This window comes from Eriocheir sinensis, chromosome 12, assembly GCF_024679095.1.
Source record: "Eriocheir sinensis breed Jianghai 21 chromosome 12, ASM2467909v1, whole genome shotgun sequence".
In the NCBI taxonomy this organism is placed as follows: domain Eukaryota; kingdom Metazoa; phylum Arthropoda; class Malacostraca; order Decapoda; family Varunidae; genus Eriocheir; species Eriocheir sinensis.
In genome coordinates, this window is record NC_066520.1 from 18559750 (window position 1) to 18579117 (window position 19368).

Sequence of the window (19368 nt, forward strand, 5' to 3'; positions counted from 1 at the left end):
TGAGAGTGAGAATTGAGAGTGAGAATTGAGAGTGAGAATTGAGAGTGAGAATTGAGAGTGAGAGTGAGAGTGAGAGTGAGAGTGAGATTGAGATTGAGAATTGAGAATTGAGAAGTGAGAAGTGAGAAGTGAGAGTGAGAGTGAGAGTGAGAGTGAGATTGAGAGTGAGAATTGAGAGTGAGAATTGAGAGTGAGAGTGAGAGTGAGAGAGAGAGAGAGTATCCTTGGGAGTGGGTGTTGAGGAAGGCGATTAGAGGCAATTCCGGCCGTCAAATTACTATTGAGTTAACTACCTCCCTCCCGTGACGTTGGTTTTGCTCGCTCTTGTTCTTGTTGTTGCTGTTTGTTGTTGTTGCTTCTCTTCTTTTACTTTTCTTCTTGCTTCTCATCTTTTCTCTTTTTTTTCAGCTTTTTTTTTGCTCTGGTTGTTGTTCATGTTCTTTTTCTTGTTCTTTTTTTAGTTTTTTTCTTTTTGTTCTTGTTTTTCCTCATCTTCTCCTCCTCCTTCTGCTTCCTCTTTTCTTTCTTTTCTTCTTCCTTCTCGTCTTACTTATTTTTTGGGGGGATGAGGGTAATTTCACTGTTCTTGGTAATGCCAATAATTTAGGTATGAGAGTAACCATCATAATCATCATCGTCATTTTCACCCTCATCATTATCATTATTATCACCATCTTTATCAACGTCCCGCTTTTGAAAGAGAACACAAGAATAATTACAAATGAAGTCAGTAAAGAGGATTCAGCGGCCACATTCCACAACACATTCACGTTCCCTTCATGTTACGTGTCGCCCGTGACCTCGACAGTGACCACGATCCCTGCACGGTCACCGGAGTCGTGTGTCTGTGTGATATCCTGGACCCCGGCGAAAAATTGTGGCCGGGAACGATTTTCATGCAAACACAAAATGCAACCTTGACTCTCGTAACCTGCACGACTGACGTATTGTTGTTGCTGCTGCTGTTGTTGTTGTTGTGATTGGATATAAATAACAACAACAACAACAACAACAACAATAACACCCAATAACAATAACATCATTATTATGTTCGTATGTTTGCAAAGCTATGAAATGAAACTATCTTTACCGAAGTAATTATATAACACGCATTTAGATTATATCCGACAAGTTCCAATTCGTCGCATTACGCTGCACTTTCTTCCTGAATACGACTTTGCAAGCCTTCGTAAGTGGTTCAAGTATTCAATGTTGTCACTTCCAGGAAAATCCCTCCGAGCCATTCCTAAGTACTCTGTGGCGTCATGGCAGACTCCACGCCGGACTAGGAATGTGCAGCCACTCGCCGAGCCACCTGGCGGGCAGCCGGTGACACGCGCCGCGAAGGTTCCCGTCACCTCGCTCGCATGCCTCAGTCGGCTACTTGACAGGGAAGGCGGGGGTTGCGCGGCCCTTCACGCGCTCCCGGCATTTTTTTTCTCTGCTTGTCTCTTATTGTTTATTAGTGTTCATGCGTGCTTCAGGTGATACTATGAACTTTTAACATCTTTACAACTGTCACGATATTTCGAAAGGGTGTTTTAGTGAATCTCAAAGTACTGATCAATCACTTATAGATCACTTAAGGAGCGACCGTAATTGGTTACAATTGACTACGTAAACTGTGTCAGCGATGCTTGACTGTGCCTCCGCGACACCCCAGCGCCCCGCACGCCGGTCAGCCTCTCAAGCCAGCGGCCAGAAGTACCGGAAGTAAACGGTGTACAAAAGACACGCACTGAGGTCAAGAAAGTGTCGGGACTTATTAAGAGTTATGATAAGCGGCGCACGACAGTCCCCACACGCAAACTAAGCCCCGGGTGACGTCACGGGCAGTGCGAAATGAGGACATGACTATCTAGCCTGAGGTGCCACGAAGGGAAATGAAAAGCAATTAAAACTGTACACTTACGCATCAGTGAGAGGAGTTTGACATACCTTTATCAGCCAGGACACCACAGGACATTATCTCACCGGCCAGAGAAAGAAGTGCCGGGTCTGGGGTGGCTAGGATCGCTGAGTACAATATGTGATAGCCAGTGACGCCTTCCAATTATGACTGAGGTAGTGCTGAACGATCCCGCGGACTCGCAATCGCTTATGTCGTTGTCTCGTGATGTCGCTGAGGGAGGCGGTGCGCTGATCCCCGCCTCCCACCCCGGCCGCGTCAGGAAGGTGCGGCCGTCCCAGCTCAAAGGGAAGCGAGTGTCAGACAAGAACATGACTCAGAAGACCACCCAGTACAAGGACTATCTCTCCGAGCAGCGGTCGAAGAGACTCAGCAGGCAGAAGGTAAGGGGCAGGGATGGCGCGAAGAAAAGTAAAGGAAAAGTGACCCAACAAGAAAATGCTGCGGAGAAGGAAGAAGAGGAAGGAGAGAAGGTGGACGCATCGGACATGAATGGAGAGGACACAGGGGAGTCGAGGCTGGTGTCTGCAGGGAGTGACACAAGTAAGGATGAAGGGATCAGCAGCAACGGGGAGAAGGATGAGGACTTCGAGACGGACACGCAGGAGGTCCTCGCCGGCCAGCCTGACGACGACGAGGACGAGGGGCGCGGGAGCATAAAGGACGAGGGTGAAGAACCTCCCGATGACCCCGACCAGGAAGTGCCGGGCGACCCCGAGGCGCCTCCTGCAGAACCCGAAGTAGAACCCGAAGCTCCTGCAGAACCTGATGCAGAACTCGATGCAGAACCCGAGGCCGAACCCGAGGAAGCTCCTGCAGACCCCGAGCCAGAACTCGAAGAACCCACAGCAGAACCCGAAGTAGAACCCGAGGCGCCTCCTGCAGATCCTGAGCCAGAACCCGAAGAACCCGCAGCAGAACCTGAAGTAGAACCCGAGGCGCCTCCCGCAGAACCCGAGCCAGAACCCGAAGAGCCTCCCGCAGAACCTGAGCCAGAACCCGAAGCTCCTCCTGCAGAACCCGAGGCCGAACCCGAAGAACCTCTCGCAGAACCTGAGCCAGAACCCGAAGAAGCTCCTGCAGAACCCGAGCCAGAACCCGAAGAAGCTCCTGCAGAACCCGAACCTGAACCCGAAGATCCTTCTGCAGAACCTGAGGCAGAACCCGAAGATCCTCCTGTGGAACCTGAGCTAGAACCCGAAGAACCTGCAGCAGAACCTGAGCCAGAACCCGAGGCGCCTGCAGCAGAACCTGAGCCAGAGCCCGAAGGAGAACTCGAGGCGCCTCTTGCAGATCCTGAAGTAGAACCCGAAGCTCCTCCAGCAGAACCCGAGGCCGCTCCTGAAGGTGGCGAAGAGGCGGCGGCAGAAGAATCGCAGCAGGAGGAGGAGATAACAGAGGATCCGGCCCTCGCCAAAGTCCCTCGGAAGAAATCCAAACGCGTGACTATAAGCCCTCGGAAACCTGAATCAGACGTCACCAAAACCCCTCGACGGAAGCCTCACGACCCCAGCAAAGTCATGGCTACAAGGAAGCCCATTTCTTGGCGTCCGGGACCCATCCAGGCCACCAGCAAAAAATCCGACATTTCGAAGCCAAACCAAAAGAAGTTCAAAGCTAAGAAACCCTCGGAGGTGTCGATCACAATAGATGAAGAGAAAGAGATAAAAATATCCCCAGTGGAAACAGTGAATGAGGGTGTCGAAGAGGAGTCCAGCGGCGAAGTCGATGCGGCAGAACTCTCCGTACCGCTTAACCTCGACACCTTCAGGTCGGAGGGTCACCTTGACACCTTGGCGGAGGATGAACCGCCGTTGCTGGAGAAGTCAGAGTCCCTGCCGGAGCTCCAACGACCCTCGACAGCAGGCAACAAGAACAAGATCTCCAAGCGGAAGAAGGCGCGGCCGAGGATCAACTCCACGTGGAAGAAGGAAGAGTGGTCAGCGCTTCTCTCTCATCGGTCCTCCACCTCGCACGGGGCGGCTGCGGACGGCGGCTCTACCAGCGAGGTGTGGGTGCCGGACGAGAACCGCCTCTACGTCTACACCTACAGCTCCGAGCCTCGCCTGCTTCACGTGCGGCGGCTGGGTTCCAGGAGGGGCGTTGTCACCACGGACCTGTTTGATCATGATCCCAACTCCTCCTTCAGACTAAGAACCAGGTAAGCCATGCGAATCACCCTTATTTGCCGGCGACAGATGGTGCTGCGGACATTGACCTTGGTGACAGAAGTGCTCGGGTGAAATGCAGTACAAGGAAGTGGGTGTATCCATTTTACACCTCTGCGGACATCATACTAGTTGACTTATTAATACGTAATCCCTGTGGTGAGCCGTCGTAATCGTTAGGTGTCCCTCCACTTCATTTGTCGTAAAGTCTGCGGTGCCTCCCCAAAGTCATCGGCCGGTAATGGTATCACAGCGTGTTGGAGACTCCGTGCTAGTAAGACATAAAGACAGTTACATAAACCCTTCCTCGGAAAAATAACCTCTGCCGGCCGTCTATCTATCCGGCACGCCAACAACAAGTGGCATGATGATAACAATCTTGACTCGCTCCCCGCGCCGGCCACTCCGCCATCCACCAAGACCCCGAGTTCCCCGCGTGGGCATTATTAATTGCATTCCCATGAGAGACAGAGGAATGTTCCGAATGTACACTATCCATTTACCTACCCCGAAGCCGGCACCCGTCCGTCAAGAGTGTGCGTTATTATTTTTTTCCGGGAAGGAACTCACGAGGTATGCAACGCGTCGATACGGAGTGGCCGACGTCCCGCTGAAGTTGCTGAAGTGACGATTTCTTTGGCGAGGTGAATTAACAGATTGACGCCCGTAGCAAACACAGACGCAGCCGTTGAGGAGGGCTGGGAGGAGGATATGACGAGAGAGAGAGAGAGAGAGAGAGAGAGAGAGAGAGAGAGAGAGAGAGAGAGAGAGAGAGAGAGAGAGAGAGAGAGAGAGAGAGAGAGAGAGAGAGAGAGAGAGAGAGAGAGAGAGAGAGAGAAAGAGAGAAAGAGAGAGGAAGAGAGAACATAGAACCAGTTAGAGTCAGTTGAGTCGACACATCACTGGAAGGGGTCATGGCACCATTGACACACACACACACACACACACACACACACACACACACACACACACACACACACACACACACACACACACACACACACACACAACCCTCCCCCCTTCCTTACACTTTTTCCCCTCCATCAATTTACATTCCCCTCCCAAATTCTCACGTGTCTGCTTAAAAACATGCTAGACCGGATAGGATCAGATTCAGCTTCTAAGTAATTGGTGCGTCATGCATTAAATCATTAAATATAAACAGGCTCGTTGTCGTCCTAAAGAGTGTTTGATGCTGCTTAATTTTTTGTTTTGTTTCTTTCCCCTTGGTTATCTTTTATAAACCCTTAAGAAACGTATATCTTATAGGTTCGGATTCTTTTCATCTATTGATCCGCGGGGTAAGAGTATCTGATTCTATGTTATTATTTTATCTTTTTTTTTGTTTGTTTCTTTCCGCTTGATCTATTACCTCCCTTAGGACACAGATATATATGGTGTTGGATCCTTTATCTACGGGGCAAGGGTATCTGATTCTACCTTATTATCTTACTCCCTTTCTCTGGCCGCATGGATACCGTTTTCAGACCCTCTATCTTGTTATCCATCAGGCAAGGTTTCTGATTATCCGTTTCCTCTTCCTCATTCTCTCGTCTTCTTTCTCCTCTTCCTCCTCCTCTTTTATACCTCTTTGTCCTCTTTCTTCTCCTCTTCCTCCTCATTCTCCATCTCCATCTGTTCCTCTTCCTTCTTCTCTTCCTTTTTATTATTAACTATTAGTATCATTTTTCATATTAGTATCATCGTTTTTATTTTGTCGTTACTATTATCATTACAACTATTCTTTCAACCCTCATCATTTTACTCATCTTTATTATCATTATCGTCGTTTTTGTTTTATTTTTACTATTATCATTACTACTACTACTTTCACAACCTTCTTCGTTTCGCTCGTGATTCGCTGAGCCAGGTAGACATGAACGTTCGTTGTGTTCGTTACTCGGGCGACGAAATGACTCGCGTTATTGTCTCTTGGCATGACCGGCGGCTGCTTCTCGTGCGCCGTCTTGGCCTTTCTTTGATCGCATTAAAACAAATACCGCGGCGGCCCTCAGGAAACATGCACTTTATTATCGCCTTACCCAGAACAAAGGCGTGACTAAAGCAGGGGATCATAACTTTACGTGAGACCCTTCCCCTTCCCTCCTGTGGCTTGGTTATGTTGCTGCAGTAAATCACACCCACACTGACAGACAAACAGACAGACAGACAGACAGACATGCAAATATTAACACAGGCTCACACACACACACACACACACACACACACACACACACACACACACACACACACACACACACACACACACACACACACGACTCCGTGGCGCAACTGGTTAGAGCGCTGCGCTGCCAGGCTTCACGGCCTGACAGGGCGGCGGTTCGAGCTCGCTCCCGCTCAGGCCGGATTCTATCCGTTGACTAGTAGTGGTTACTGTCCCCCCCTTGAGCAAGGGGGATGGGGTGTGTAGTGTGTGAGGTTTTGGCAGTACCCATAGATGGACGATAAAGAGCACTCCCTCATGTCGGGAGGGTACCTGCTGGCGATTACGAGTCCAACACGTGATCAGGCCGTGGTGAGTTACACACACACACACACACACACACACACACACACACACACACACACACACACACACACACACACACACGTCACCTCACACTAGGACCAGTAAACATTCGTAGCAAATATAAGACCTCAGCATAATTACTCGAATATGATTTTTTATGATTCTTTGGTAGGACTCAATTCCCTTATTTTTTTGTCCTTTCTTGACGTTCGGTAACAATTAGAGAGCATCAGTTAGTAAATACTTGTACTGAAACTAAACTACAGGTCTTAATAATATCCCTAAGAGCAAGTACATAATACAGTCTTAGACATCTTTCAAGAGGAGAGTTTCAAGACACCTTTCCACTCGAAGTTGACCTTTCTTTAGGCCTCTCGTTCTTTTTTCATTTGTATTAGCAGCGTCTCTGGGGCCTTTTTATTCCTGTTTTTGTTTTTTGCCCTTGAGCTGCCTCCCTTGCTGTAAAATAATAATCCACGTCGACATCTTCCTCCCCGCGTGGGCCTGTGATGGAATGTGCCGCGGGCCTCGGGCGATATCGAGCCGTTGTGTGGTGTATGTCGTCAGGGTAACGATTTAAGGCGTAGGGAGGGACAGCCAAGGACAGACGCGAGGTGGAGGGCAGGGGCGTATACGGTATGTCTTGTATATATATGAAAAACCGAAAATAACATTCAGAATATTCTTACAATCTACAAACTAGAAAATACGAAAAAATAGACACTGGTGATCCTAAATACGTCTTTTTGATAATTAACTTAACCTTTGTAAAGCATTATGTTACTATAGTTTGCATTTTCCTTTATTTTCACCGCTACATCTGCCTCTTTTCACATTAACAAAGAAGTAAGGTTAATGCCCGAGATGTACCCAGCAGCCCCAGCCCCAGCGTTCACCTGCTCCACTCGTACCTGAGGATAGAGGCAACACGTGTTTACAATTGTAGTGCGTCGTAGCCAGCTCGATTGTGGTGGGAGTGTGGGTGGGTGTGTCTTCATGCGGCGGCTAGCTCGTAAATAAGGGACAATGGTGAGGCAGAAAGAAGAAGAAGGAGAGGAAGAGAAAAGGAAGGAAAGAGATAAAAAGAGGAAAGAGAAGAGAGAAAAATAAAGGAAAAAGACATAAAATAAAGGGGTAAAGAGGGAAATAGAAAGAAGAGGAAAGGTAGGAAGAGAAAGGGGGTGAGGTAGAATAGGAGGAACGAGCAAGAGAAAAGGAAGAAAAGAGAGAAATAAAAGGAAAAGAAAGGAAAGAGTTAGAGAAAAATAAGAGGAGAAAGACAGACATAAGAGCATAATGAGGGATAGATAGAAATAAAATAGAAAGAAGAGAAAAGAGAGGAAGAGAAAAGGAATGAAAGAGAAAGACAGACAGAGACAAACAGACATACAGACAGAGAGAACGAGAGACACTAAAACACTGTAGGGATGAAAGTTAAATGACCACCAACATCACATTACGAGGAAGTAGACAAAAGTGGGTCGTCATACTCTGAGAAGCCGCGCAATTGTGTTTACAGAAGGTAGAGGGAAAGTCTGGGAATGACTGTGTGTGCGTGTGTGTTTGTGTGTGTGTGTGGGTGGGTGGGTGGGTGTGCGTGTGGGTGTGCGTTTGGGTTGTGTGTGTGTGTGTGTGTACCAAAAGCACGTATCGAAGGAGCGTTGGCAATCTGTATATAATTTTTTTTTTTTTTTTTTTTTTTTTTTTTGTGTGTGTGTGTGTGTGTGTGACTGATTGATTGAAAGGAAGCATGTGGTTGCGTTGACAGGGAACTCGTGTGTGAAGTGCTCGGGGTTTCTTGCGTATGGTCACGGCTGTCAAAGAGGAATGTGGTGGCTCTCCAGTGTGACGTAAGTGTGTGTGTGTGTGTGTGTGTGTGTGTGTGTGTGTGTGTGTGTGTGTGTGTGTGTGTGTGTGTGTGAATGGACGCAAACTTAGTGACAATATGAGACGTCTGGAGAGGAAGGAACATCAGGGACAAAGCCATATTTTTCAAGGGGGGACTTAGATTGGTCATTTAAGATTTTTTTGGGGATTTAAACGTATTCCTCCATGACGTTCTTCGGGTCAAGGCTTTCACAGGATATTCTTAAGCAGGATAAAGGAGACAGTTTGACATGAGTTACTCTTTTAAACATGACATCCGAGGTACTTTTGGGGAATGAAACGTAAACTGACATTTTGCCTGAGGAGCTTTAAAAGGTCATCTGTATTGTGTTGTTTTGTGGCGGCTAGCTCGTAAATAAGGGACAGAGGTGAGGCAGAAAAAAGAGGAAGTAGAGGAAGAGGAAAGGAAGGAAAGAGAAGAGGGAGAGAGAAAAGAGGAGAAAGACAAGAAAGAAGAATTGAAGTAGGAAGGAAGAAGAGGAAAGACAGGAGGAAAAAAGAAAGAAAAGAGAAAAAAAGGAGATACAAGTTGCCAGGGAAAAGGGGTCCTCCGTACTTCAAATACATTAGATCGTTTGCTATTTCCTCGCATTCAGTTTCTAGTTCCTCCTGTGAAGTGTAGTCTAGCTTGCGTTTCCCAGTGCAATCTATTTCCTTGCATTCAGTTTCTAGTTCCTCCTGTGATGTGTAGTCTAGGTTGCGTTTCCCAGTGCAATCTATTTCCTCGCATTCAGTTTCTAGTTCCTCCTGGTAAGTCTTGTCCAGCTTGCGTTTCCCAGTGCAATCTAGAGAAAAAAAATAGCTCCGCCCCTTACGTCCCTTCTCCACCCGATAAAAAAAAGGAGAAAGAAAGATAAGGGAGGATAAAGAGGGATAGATAGCGATATTCTCCCCCCGATAAAAAAAGAAAAAGACAGATGAGGGAGGATAAAGAGGGATAGATGGTGATATTCTCCACCCGATAAAAAAAGGAGAAAGACAGATAAGAGAGGATGAGGAGGGATAGATAGCGTTGAATTAGAAAGAGGAGGAAAACAGAGGAAGAGAAAAGGAATGACAGAGAAGAAAATGAGGAAGGAAAGAGATAAAAAAAAAACTAAAAGAAAGGAAAATGAGAGTAAAAAGGAGTTTGTGTTTATTTGCATGTCTGTCTGTCTGTCTGTTTCTTCACCTGTCTGTCTCTCTCTCTCTCTCTCTCTCTCTCTCTCTCTCTCTCTCTCTCTCTCTCTCTCTCTCTCTCTCTCTCTCTCTCTCTCTCTCTCTCTCTCTCCAATTAGGGAAAGTGTCCACCTTCTTTCACTTGTCCAATTAGTCCACTACGCGGCACGAATGATTGTTACCAACTCACTTATTAATGAGCTAAATTAACCTTCATTATCATTACGCTGGAAATATGCAACTGTGTCCTTGGCTTTGAGAAATTGGCTGGTGGGGAGGGAGAGGGAGAGGTTAGTAGGAGAGGTTGAATCTAAGAGGAGGGGGAAGATAAGAGAGTTAGAGAGGGGGTAAAGAGGGAAGGAGAAGAAGAAGAGAAAAGGAAGGAATGAGAGAAAAACAAATAGAGGCGCAAGAGGCTAACAAGAGGGGGTGAAGAGGGAAAGAAATTAAAGGGGAGGAAGAGGAAACAGAGGAAAAGAACAGGAAGGAAAGAGAGATAGATGAAAAAAAGGGGAAAGAGGTTAACAAGAAGGGATAAAAAGGGAAAGAGGTGAAATAAAGAGTAAAGAAAGGAAGAGAAAACAAATGAAATAAAAGACAGAGAAAGAAAAAGCGAAGGAGACAGCCATAGACCAACAAACAGAGACAAAGACAGGGAGAGACCGAGACTGAGCGAGAAAGAAGAGAGCAAAAAACAAAAATTAACGATAAGAAGCCAATTAAAAAGCAGAGGCTAATGTTGATTAAGTCGAGGATTACACTAATTACACCCATGAACAAGAGCGGGAAGTCGAAGGTAGGAGAGACAGGAGGCAGAAAGATGGAGCGAGGGAGAGAAAGCGAGAGAGGGAGAGGGAGGGAGTAAGAAAGACTTGAGAAAATGAAGATGACGTTAAAGAGACGCAAAAGGGAATGAAATAATGGAGATGATGTTATGAAGGGAAGGGGAGCAGAGAGATATACGAAGGGAAGGGGAAAGAGAAGACCAAAAACAACACCCTTCTCAGCCAAACGAAACAAGGTAGAAATATAGGAAAAGGAGACGAAGTGAAAAAGAAAGGGAGGTAAAAGAAGAGAAAGAAAGGGAAGTAAAGGAAGAGAAAGAAAGGGAGATGAAAGTTTGTAGAAAAAGAAAGGGAGGGAGAAGGAAGAGAGAGAAAGGGAGAGGAAAGTTCGTAGAAAAAAATAGGGAGGGAAAAGGAAGAGAAAGAAAGAGAGGGGGAAGAGTAGAAAAAGATAGGGAGGGTAAAGGAAGAGAGAGAAAGGGAAGGGGAGAGTTCTTAGTGAGGAAAGAGTAAGGAAAGTAAGATTAGAAGAGAGAGGTAGAGTCAAGGAACCAGAGAACAGTGATATGTAAGATAAAGCGAAATAAAAAGAGAGTTTATTAGATCTTAGGAAGGACGAAGTGAGAAATAGGAGGAGGAGGAGGAGGAAGAGAAAAGATTTAAAGTAGAAACAGAAGAAAAAAGAAAAAAAAAGAAAGAGGAGGAAGATAAGAGATTTACAGTAGAAACAAAAGAAAAAATTAGAAATATCGATATAGGAGATAAGCGAATAACGAGTTGAAGAGTAGAAGAAGGATAAGGAAAGGAAGAAAAAGAGATGTAAATGAAAGACTAGAAACGAGAAACGAGAGAAGAAAAAGACAAAAAAAGTCACGTACGAATCTAATCTTTATAGCACATCATATATCTGCTTTTTTTTTTATGATATTATGTCTTCTCTCGTCCTTGGCCTGCATCCTCCGTCATATAAAAGAACAGAGAGCATATGTTAGACAAAAGTAAAGGTCAACACTTACTAGTTAACTCATTAGGTGTTGCTTTTAATAAATTTGTTCTAAATACCTAAGTTTCCCTTGAGTTGCTGGGTGAGAGGAAGAGGGACGATAAGAGTCTGGAAAAGATAAAGCGAGAAGGAGGTAAAATAGGTGAAAAAAGGAGAAAAGAGAACAAGAGGAAAGGAAGGAAAGATAGAGAAACAAAAAACAGGAGAATTTGCCGTAAGAAAAACTGTCACTCATATTTTTCATCTCCATGTCTTCTAATCAAGGGGACCATTTGTATCTATATCAATTTTCCTTTCCTCTTGATGCCCTTGAGAAAATGAAGATGACGTTAAAGAGACGCAAATGCAGACGTGAAGAAAATGAAATAATGAAGGCAATGTGTGAAGGGAAGTGGAGGAAAGAGGTATACGAAAGGAAGGGAAAAGAAAAGACCAAAACAACACCGTTCTCAGCCATGGATCTCAGTAACAGCAATGATGCTACTGGTAATAGGCAATGTCCGTAATATGTGCAAGGAAGGCCAGGCACGGCGTACAGAGGGCCAAGGTGACGCGGGAGATGCCAAGGTGAGCGTGGCACTGTGATGGATGTGGCCGTGTCTCCATCGACCCTCTCGGCTATATTAGATTTCCGATAGTGACCCGCGAATGCCGTAACGAGGAACTTGCTTTCGCTATCTATCTGTTTGTCTGTATTCTTTTGTATCTATCCATTATGTATCTATGTATTGTCTGCTTGTTTTTTCTGTCTATCTATATCTGTCTACCTGTGTATTTACCTGTATCTATATCTCTATGTCGTTTTGTTCTCATAGTTCTGTTTTGGTATCACTTTCTGTATAACGAGAAACATATTATCTTTATCTGGCTATCTATCTATTTCTGCCTACTTATATATCTATCCATCTTTTTATATCTGTTTTCATAGTCTCGTTTCTGTCTATCTCTTATCTATATAACGAAAAACTTGCTCTCTATCTACCTGTCAATCAATCTGTATCTATCTTTTATGTCTGTCTGTCTATCTCTCTATTTATACATCCTTATATCTGCCTTTTTATATAGTTGTCTTTCTGTTTATCCCGTTATTTACCTCTATCTATCTACACCTTCTCATACATACACACCATTAGCTTTCCTTCAATACTAATAAACTCATAAACTCATATTTCTACTTTCTCTCTCTCAGGTCGCGGCGGAAGTTATAAACATTATCACACAACATCACACAGACAAAAGCCAATAGCAGCCTCCTGAATAATTACTGTGATCGATCTTTTTGCCAGCCAGCGCCGTGACGCGAAGGATAAAAAAAGAATAAAAAAGAATAGAAAAACAGAATAAGCGTCTGCCTCCTCTTGTATAGTTGATGCGTTCGTGATACTGTGTTTTCGTGGTGTCCATGAGAGCGAGTGAGTGAGTGAGTGAGTGAGTGAGGGAGTGAGAGAGTGACTGAGGCGGAGGATAAGAAAATGTGATGGAGGAAGATCATGGTGAGTGATGGGGGAGTCGCGTGCAGGGGAACATAAAGGAAGATGAGAGGGGATGCGCGGCTCCATAATGCAAGGAGAATACAAGGACGAGGGGAAGTGATAGAGATGGGACATGAGTGAGAGGTGCCGTTCATCTTCCTCCTCCCGTGTGCTTCTTCTTCTTGGGGTGACTTGTGCGTTGCTGGTGACGTTGAAGTTTGTGGTATGACTTGCATGGTTAAGAAGAAAGAGAGATCAGTTGTATGCATTAGAACAGACTACCATGTGCTTCTTGGGGTGATTTGTGTGCTTCTGGTGATGTTGAGGTTTGTGTTAGGTATCAGTTACATGCTTAAGAAGAAAGAGAGATTGAAGTTTGCTATCAGTTGTATGCATTTGAATAGACTTTACCATGTGCTTCTTGGGGTAACTTGTGTGTTGCTGGTGATGTTGAAGTTTGTGGTATGACTTGCATGCTTAAGAAGAAAGAGATCGTGTTGCTGGTGACGTTGAAGTTTGTGGTTTGACTTGCATGCTTAAGAAGAAAGAGATTTTAAAGTTTGCTATCAGTTGTATGCATAAGAACAGACTTTACCATGTGTTTCTTGGGGTGACTTTTATTTTTGGTGATGTTGAAGTTTGTGTTAGGTATCAGTTGCGTGCTTAAGAGGAAGGACAGAGACTGATGGATGAAGGTTTGCTGTCAGTTCTGTGCGTAGAAACAGAGACCATTACATTTGCTGCTTAGGATAACTTGTGTTTCTGATGATACTGAACTCTGGTATTAGTGGTTTGCTTAAAAAAAAATGAGATATTGCAGTTTGCTACAGTTGTGTGGGTTGGAACAGACACTAGGCGAGGTGAAACACACACACACAGCTCCCCTTCCCACCAAAAACGCACACAAACATCCCCTCCCTCCACCCACACACACGCACAGTCACACACACACAAAAAAAATTACACACAGTTACACATACTCAATTACACATACACAGTTACACACAAAACACACAAACATACACACACACAAATAAAAAACAATTACACACACAGTTACACATACATTCACATAATTACACACAAAAAAAATCCCTAACAAGAACACCCTCCCCGTAACATCCCTAACACACACACACACACACACACACACACACACACACACACACACACGGTTACACACACATAATCACACACACACACACACACACACACACACACACACACACACACACACACACACACACACACAAAAGAATCCCTAACAATGTCCAGTCTAGCACCTTTACCTGTCTCCCTCATACACCTGTTCGTGGGCTCAAGGTTACGGGCAGGGTTTAATCAAGGGGTGAGCGCGGGAACCGAGGGGGCGCCCGGGGTAATTTGCTTCACGCCCCCTGGACTTAAGTGGACCCCGGACAAGGAAAATTGAGCCTTGCGAGGGGTCAGGACGGACGGATTGCTGCCGCCCCTTAGGAAAGCTTGGGGTTGGGGGTTGCTTGCTTGTTGGCTTTTGAGGGTCTGTGTTGCATGGAGTGGTTTTTGTTTGGGTTTATTTTTTTTTTAATGTATTTTTTATTTCAGTTTTATTTTGTTCTTTAGGTATTAACTTTTCTATGCTGTTCTTAGTTAGTTTTTATTACATTTTAGTTTTGTTTTTTATATATTTTATTATTATTATTATTATTATTTTTTTTTTTGGGTTCTTGTTTGATCTTTTCTATTTATTTTTTATTATTTATTTTCCATTTTCTGTTATTTTATTTCTTGTATTTTTTTGTTTTGTTTTCTATTTTCTATTTTATTTTAAGCTCTGTAACTTCTTCCCTCACCTCGGAGTTATTGTATTATTCTTATTCTCTTGCTCCGCTTCACTGAGGAATCTACTTCTTTACCCTCTTGCGTAACACTAAGACTTTATTAATATTATAGTTGCCATAAAAGAGAAAACGGAATATGTCATCTCGAGGTCACCAAATTACCTCCAGATAGACCCCCCAAAAGCTACGACAATACTATATACATAACGCCTTCAGTCTTATTTCTACTTCTTTATCATCTGTGGCGTAATACTAAGACTATTTATTACACTTGTCACAAAAGATAAAAACGGAGTATGTCATCTCGAGGTCACCAGATTAGCCCCAGAGATACCCGAAAAAAGATGTAACTATTCTATATACAACGCCTCTGAGTCTTATTTCTACTTCTTCAGCATCTGTTGTGTACTAACAAGACTATTTATTACACTCGTCATAAAAGATAAAAACGGAGTATGTCATCTCGAGGTCACCAGATTAGCTCGAGGTAGACCCTAAAAAGCTTTGATAATACTATACACAACGCCTCTGAGTCTTACGTCTACACCTGTCATAAGCGGAATATGTTATCTCGAGTTCCCCATCTTACCTCCAGATAGACCCTCAATAAGATACGACTCTGCTACACACAATAACTCAGAGTCTTATTTCTATTTCTGGTCATCTCGAGGTCACTAGATTAATTACAGATAGACCCCCCAAAGAAAGAAACGACAATGCTATACACAATATCTCCAAGTCTTATTCAGTTCAGGGTCACCCACAGTATCCGGGTATTTCTGGCTTTACGATGTTTTCCGTACGAGTCTCCCAGGCCACCGCTGCGTGTGTGTGTAGTAAGTGTTAAACGAATACGATAATTTACTCTATCATTGTCCTCACGCGCTGGACGTATTATTTATGTTTACTCACGAGTCGCCATGATAGCTTAGGAGAGCGACGGGGTGTGGATGGGCGAGGGGGGAGGACCAGGAGGGCGGGGGAGGGGGGGGATCAAGAGGGCTGGGGAAGAAGGACGAGGAGGGGATAATAACCGTCTGATAGGTCTCGGCTGCTCTCTATCACAACCCTCCTTCCCCCACACACAGAGACATAAGGGCCATTGTCGAGGAGGGGCGGAGGGGGGGGGGGGATCAAGAGGGCGGGGGAAGAAGGACGAGGAGGGTATCATAACCATCTGATAGGTCTCTTGTTTCTCTCTGTCTCTATCTCTATCACAACCCTCCCCCACCACACACAGCCATAAGGGCCATCGTACCGTACTTCGATGGTCCTAAGATACCAGGGTCTCCGCCTCTCTTTCGCACCCATCCCATCCTACACTCACACACATAAGGGTCATTGTACCGTACTTCGATGGCCATAAGATACCACTATTTACACCCGACGAAGCACCCACAAAAACCTTCCTTCCTTCCTTAGTCTACCCTGGAGCACGTTGAACCTCCTGGCGCCGCAACTCCTACGCGCGGGCTGGCGACATTCCAGTGGTGGTGGTGGTGGTGGTGGTGAGGCTCGGTCCATACTCTTCCATACTCTCAAACGTTTCTTTCCTTCTTCCTTCTTTCTTTTCATTCCCTCCGCCTCTACCCCTTTTATCCCGTCATTTTTTTTGTCTACAGCAAAGGAGACAGTTCAAGGGCGTAAAAACAAAAGAAAACAATATTAAAGAAAAAAAGCCCGCTACTTACTGCTCACCATTCATCCTTTTTCCTTTTATTCACTTCTTATTTCCACCAATCCTTTTCTCTCCTTCCTCTTTCTTTTCCCGCGTTTGCCATGGCTTTCGTAGAGGTTGAAGGGGGTGTTTACCGAGGGTAGTTAATGAGCAAGGGGATAGTTTGACAATGCCTCTGCACCATGAACACGAAAAGAACGCATGAGAACCCGACTACTCTATTGTGACCTTTGGAAATTGTTGTGAGTGCCGAAAGCTGAGAAAGTGGACCCAGGCAGGAGAGTAAAGTGAGGTAGGGGGAGTATAGAGGGGGGAATAGGTGTGCGTGTGTGTGTGCGTGAGTGCATGAAGGCAAGGTGATTCGTTTCTACACCTGACTGGGCGAGCCGCGACCTTCACGCGCTCAGTAACGTGACGGGAAGAACACTGTAAAAAGAGAGTCGTATTGTACTGCTAAGGGAAGGAAAGTATAGGGATTGTACCGCTGAGGAGAGGCAAAGACGTGCTCGCTTTCTAGTTCTCGTGTCACTGGGATTTATTTTTCCTTTTCGTCTTTATTGTTTGTTGATTGGGTCGGTGTGTGAAGAGGTTCTGGTGTTTAGGTACAAGTCTTGAGCGTGAAAAAGGAGCAAAGCAGCAACTCTCACACACTGCATTTTATTGTATTGATGTGTTTAGTGCGTGTGTGTAGGCGGGGGAGGGATGGGGACTATGTGTGTGTGTGTGTTTGTGTGTGCGTGTGCGTGTGTGTTTCTATTTGTGCGTAGCGTGGTTGGATGCGTGTGTGCTAGTTCTTGCATTCTTTAGAGTCATTTATACAATATAAATTTTTAAGGTGTGTGTGAGTGAGTGTGTGTGTGTGTGTGTGTGTGTGTGAGTGTGGGTGGGTGAGTGTGGAGGGTGTTTGTGTATGTGGGTGTGTGAGGGGGGGGTATGTGTGTGTGTGTGGAGGGTGTGTGTGTGTGTGTGGGTGTGTGTGTGTGTGTGTGTGTGTGTGTGTGTGTGTGTGTGTGTGTGTGTGTGTGTGTGGGTGGGTGTGTGTGTGTGTGTGTGTGTGTGTGTGTGTGTGTGTGTGTGTGTGTGTGTGTGTGTGTGTGTGTGTGTGTGTTAGCAACGAAAGTACATTAAATATTGACAGGTTGATAGGCAGTGATATTTCTTGTACCTCATCATCATAATCATCACCATTAGTGGCAGTAGAAGCAGAAACAGTATTACTATTGACTGATGTGGTAGTAGTAGTAGTAGTAGTAGTGTCATGGTGGTGGCCCCAAATGGTGGTTTTCTTATGATTTTTTTTTTTTTTATTTATTTATTTTTTGATACTCGTCGTTAGTGTTGGTTCTCATGTTACTGATGTCATTGTTTCTACTGTTGCCACCATCAACGTCACTATATTGGCGCTATATTGGCCACTGTTTTGTTTTCGTATCTTTTATTGCTTCGTATGTTACTATTAACGTTTTTAGTCACCATCAACGTCCTTATACTGGCGCTGCTACTACTGTTTTTTTTAATCTTTTTGTTTATCTACTATTCACCAACATTCGTAGAGGTCACTATGAGGGAGCGAGTGTGAGAGAGACGGAATGTGGCAAAAAGTAAAACCAGGAGGCGGAGGAGAACAAGACCCACATTCTCAAACACTTCGGGACTCACTCACCCACATTTGATAAAGCTTTCATAGAGGTTGTGTGTATTGCCATGGGGGAGCTTTATGCGCCTAATAATAGTTTAACAAGGCTTCTGTAGCATGAACGTGAAGCAACACTCATGAGAACCCGACTAATCTTCTTTGTGACCTTTGGAAATGTATTTGTTGTGAGCCGAAAGCGTCAAGGAGTAGGGGCCTTGGCAGAGTCGAGTGGGTCGGTACGCAGCAGAGCCATCCATGAATGACTTGGCACACTACTGACGCATAACATTGGCAGGGAGTGACTGTGATAGTACCCTCCTTACTGCCGCCCACTTCCGCGTCCCGCTGTGTTATCGACGTCAATACCTGGAACGCCTGTAACCAGTACACAACTTCAGTTCGGCCTAAATACTATGATCGGTATTGCCAGACGCTTCCACCCCTCGCATCAACCATTTCCAAAGGCCGAAGAGGAGATCAGTCGGGTTTTAATGAGTGTTTCCTTAGGCTCACGGCACAGAAGAAGGGTCAGAGTACCAGAAGGGTCATAAAACTACCTCTGGAAATGCTCGGAACTCCCACGAAAGCTTTGTTAAATATGTGTGAGCTACTTGAGCTTTGAAGTGTGCAGCAATACGGCTCAAAACACCTTTCACTATATAAAGGAAAGGATATAAAGGAAAGAAGGAATTCGTAGTAAATAAAGACCAATAAAAACGGAACCAGGTAAAAAGCGAGGAAGGTAAAGAAGGAAGGAGGGAGATTAAGAGGAAGGAATGCAAAGGAGAGGAAGGAATGCAAAGGAGAGGAAGGAAGGAAGGCAAAGAAATGTATAGTTAAGTAGTGGACTTATTTTGCGAACTTGGCTATACATGTCTTATTGTTATATGCATCGGGGTCTTTAAAATTATATACGTCATTAAAATCAACCTTGGACATATATACAGCAGCGTCTTTGAAACTCCATACAGTATTCAGAGCAACCTTGGATACTCTGATAACCTGGTTTGGCGCATTAAAGATAGATTTTAATAGATGTTTGAGGAGGTTAAATGACGTACAGAAGTTGACCGGAAGTGAATGGTTAATGAGGGGACGGTAATTTGGGTTTTGTAAAATGTATAAGGAACGAAAGAGAAAGGAAAGTAGAGAAAGAGGAGGAAGGTGCAAAGGAAGGAAGGAATTCGTAGTAAATGAGGAGCGATAAAAAGCGTTGAAGATAAAGAAGGAAGGAGGGAGGGAGGGAGGGAAGGAATGCAAAGAGAGGGGGAAGACGGAAGGGAAAGATAGAGGGAGGAAGGTGCAAAGGAAGGAAGGAAATG

General features: G+C 44.9%; 1 protein-coding gene across 4 annotated transcripts in view; it reads left to right on the top strand.

The window, feature by feature from the left end:
- Nucleotides 1-1262: 1262 nt before the first annotated feature.
- Nucleotides 1263-19368, top strand: part of LOC126997542 (bromodomain-containing protein 4-like) — a 64623-nt gene continuing 46517 nt past the window's right edge. For 2 of the 4 annotated variants that reach the window (XM_050858697.1, XM_050858699.1), the window contains exon 1: nucleotides 1285-4070. In XM_050858697.1, coding sequence (XP_050714654.1) covers nucleotides 2056-4070 — 2015 coding nt within the window. In that variant the 5' untranslated portion in view covers nucleotides 1285-2055. Of the gene's footprint in view, nucleotides 4071-19368 lie in introns of all 4 variants that reach the window. The other 2 variants (XM_050858698.1, XM_050858700.1) reach the window with 2 other exon arrangements.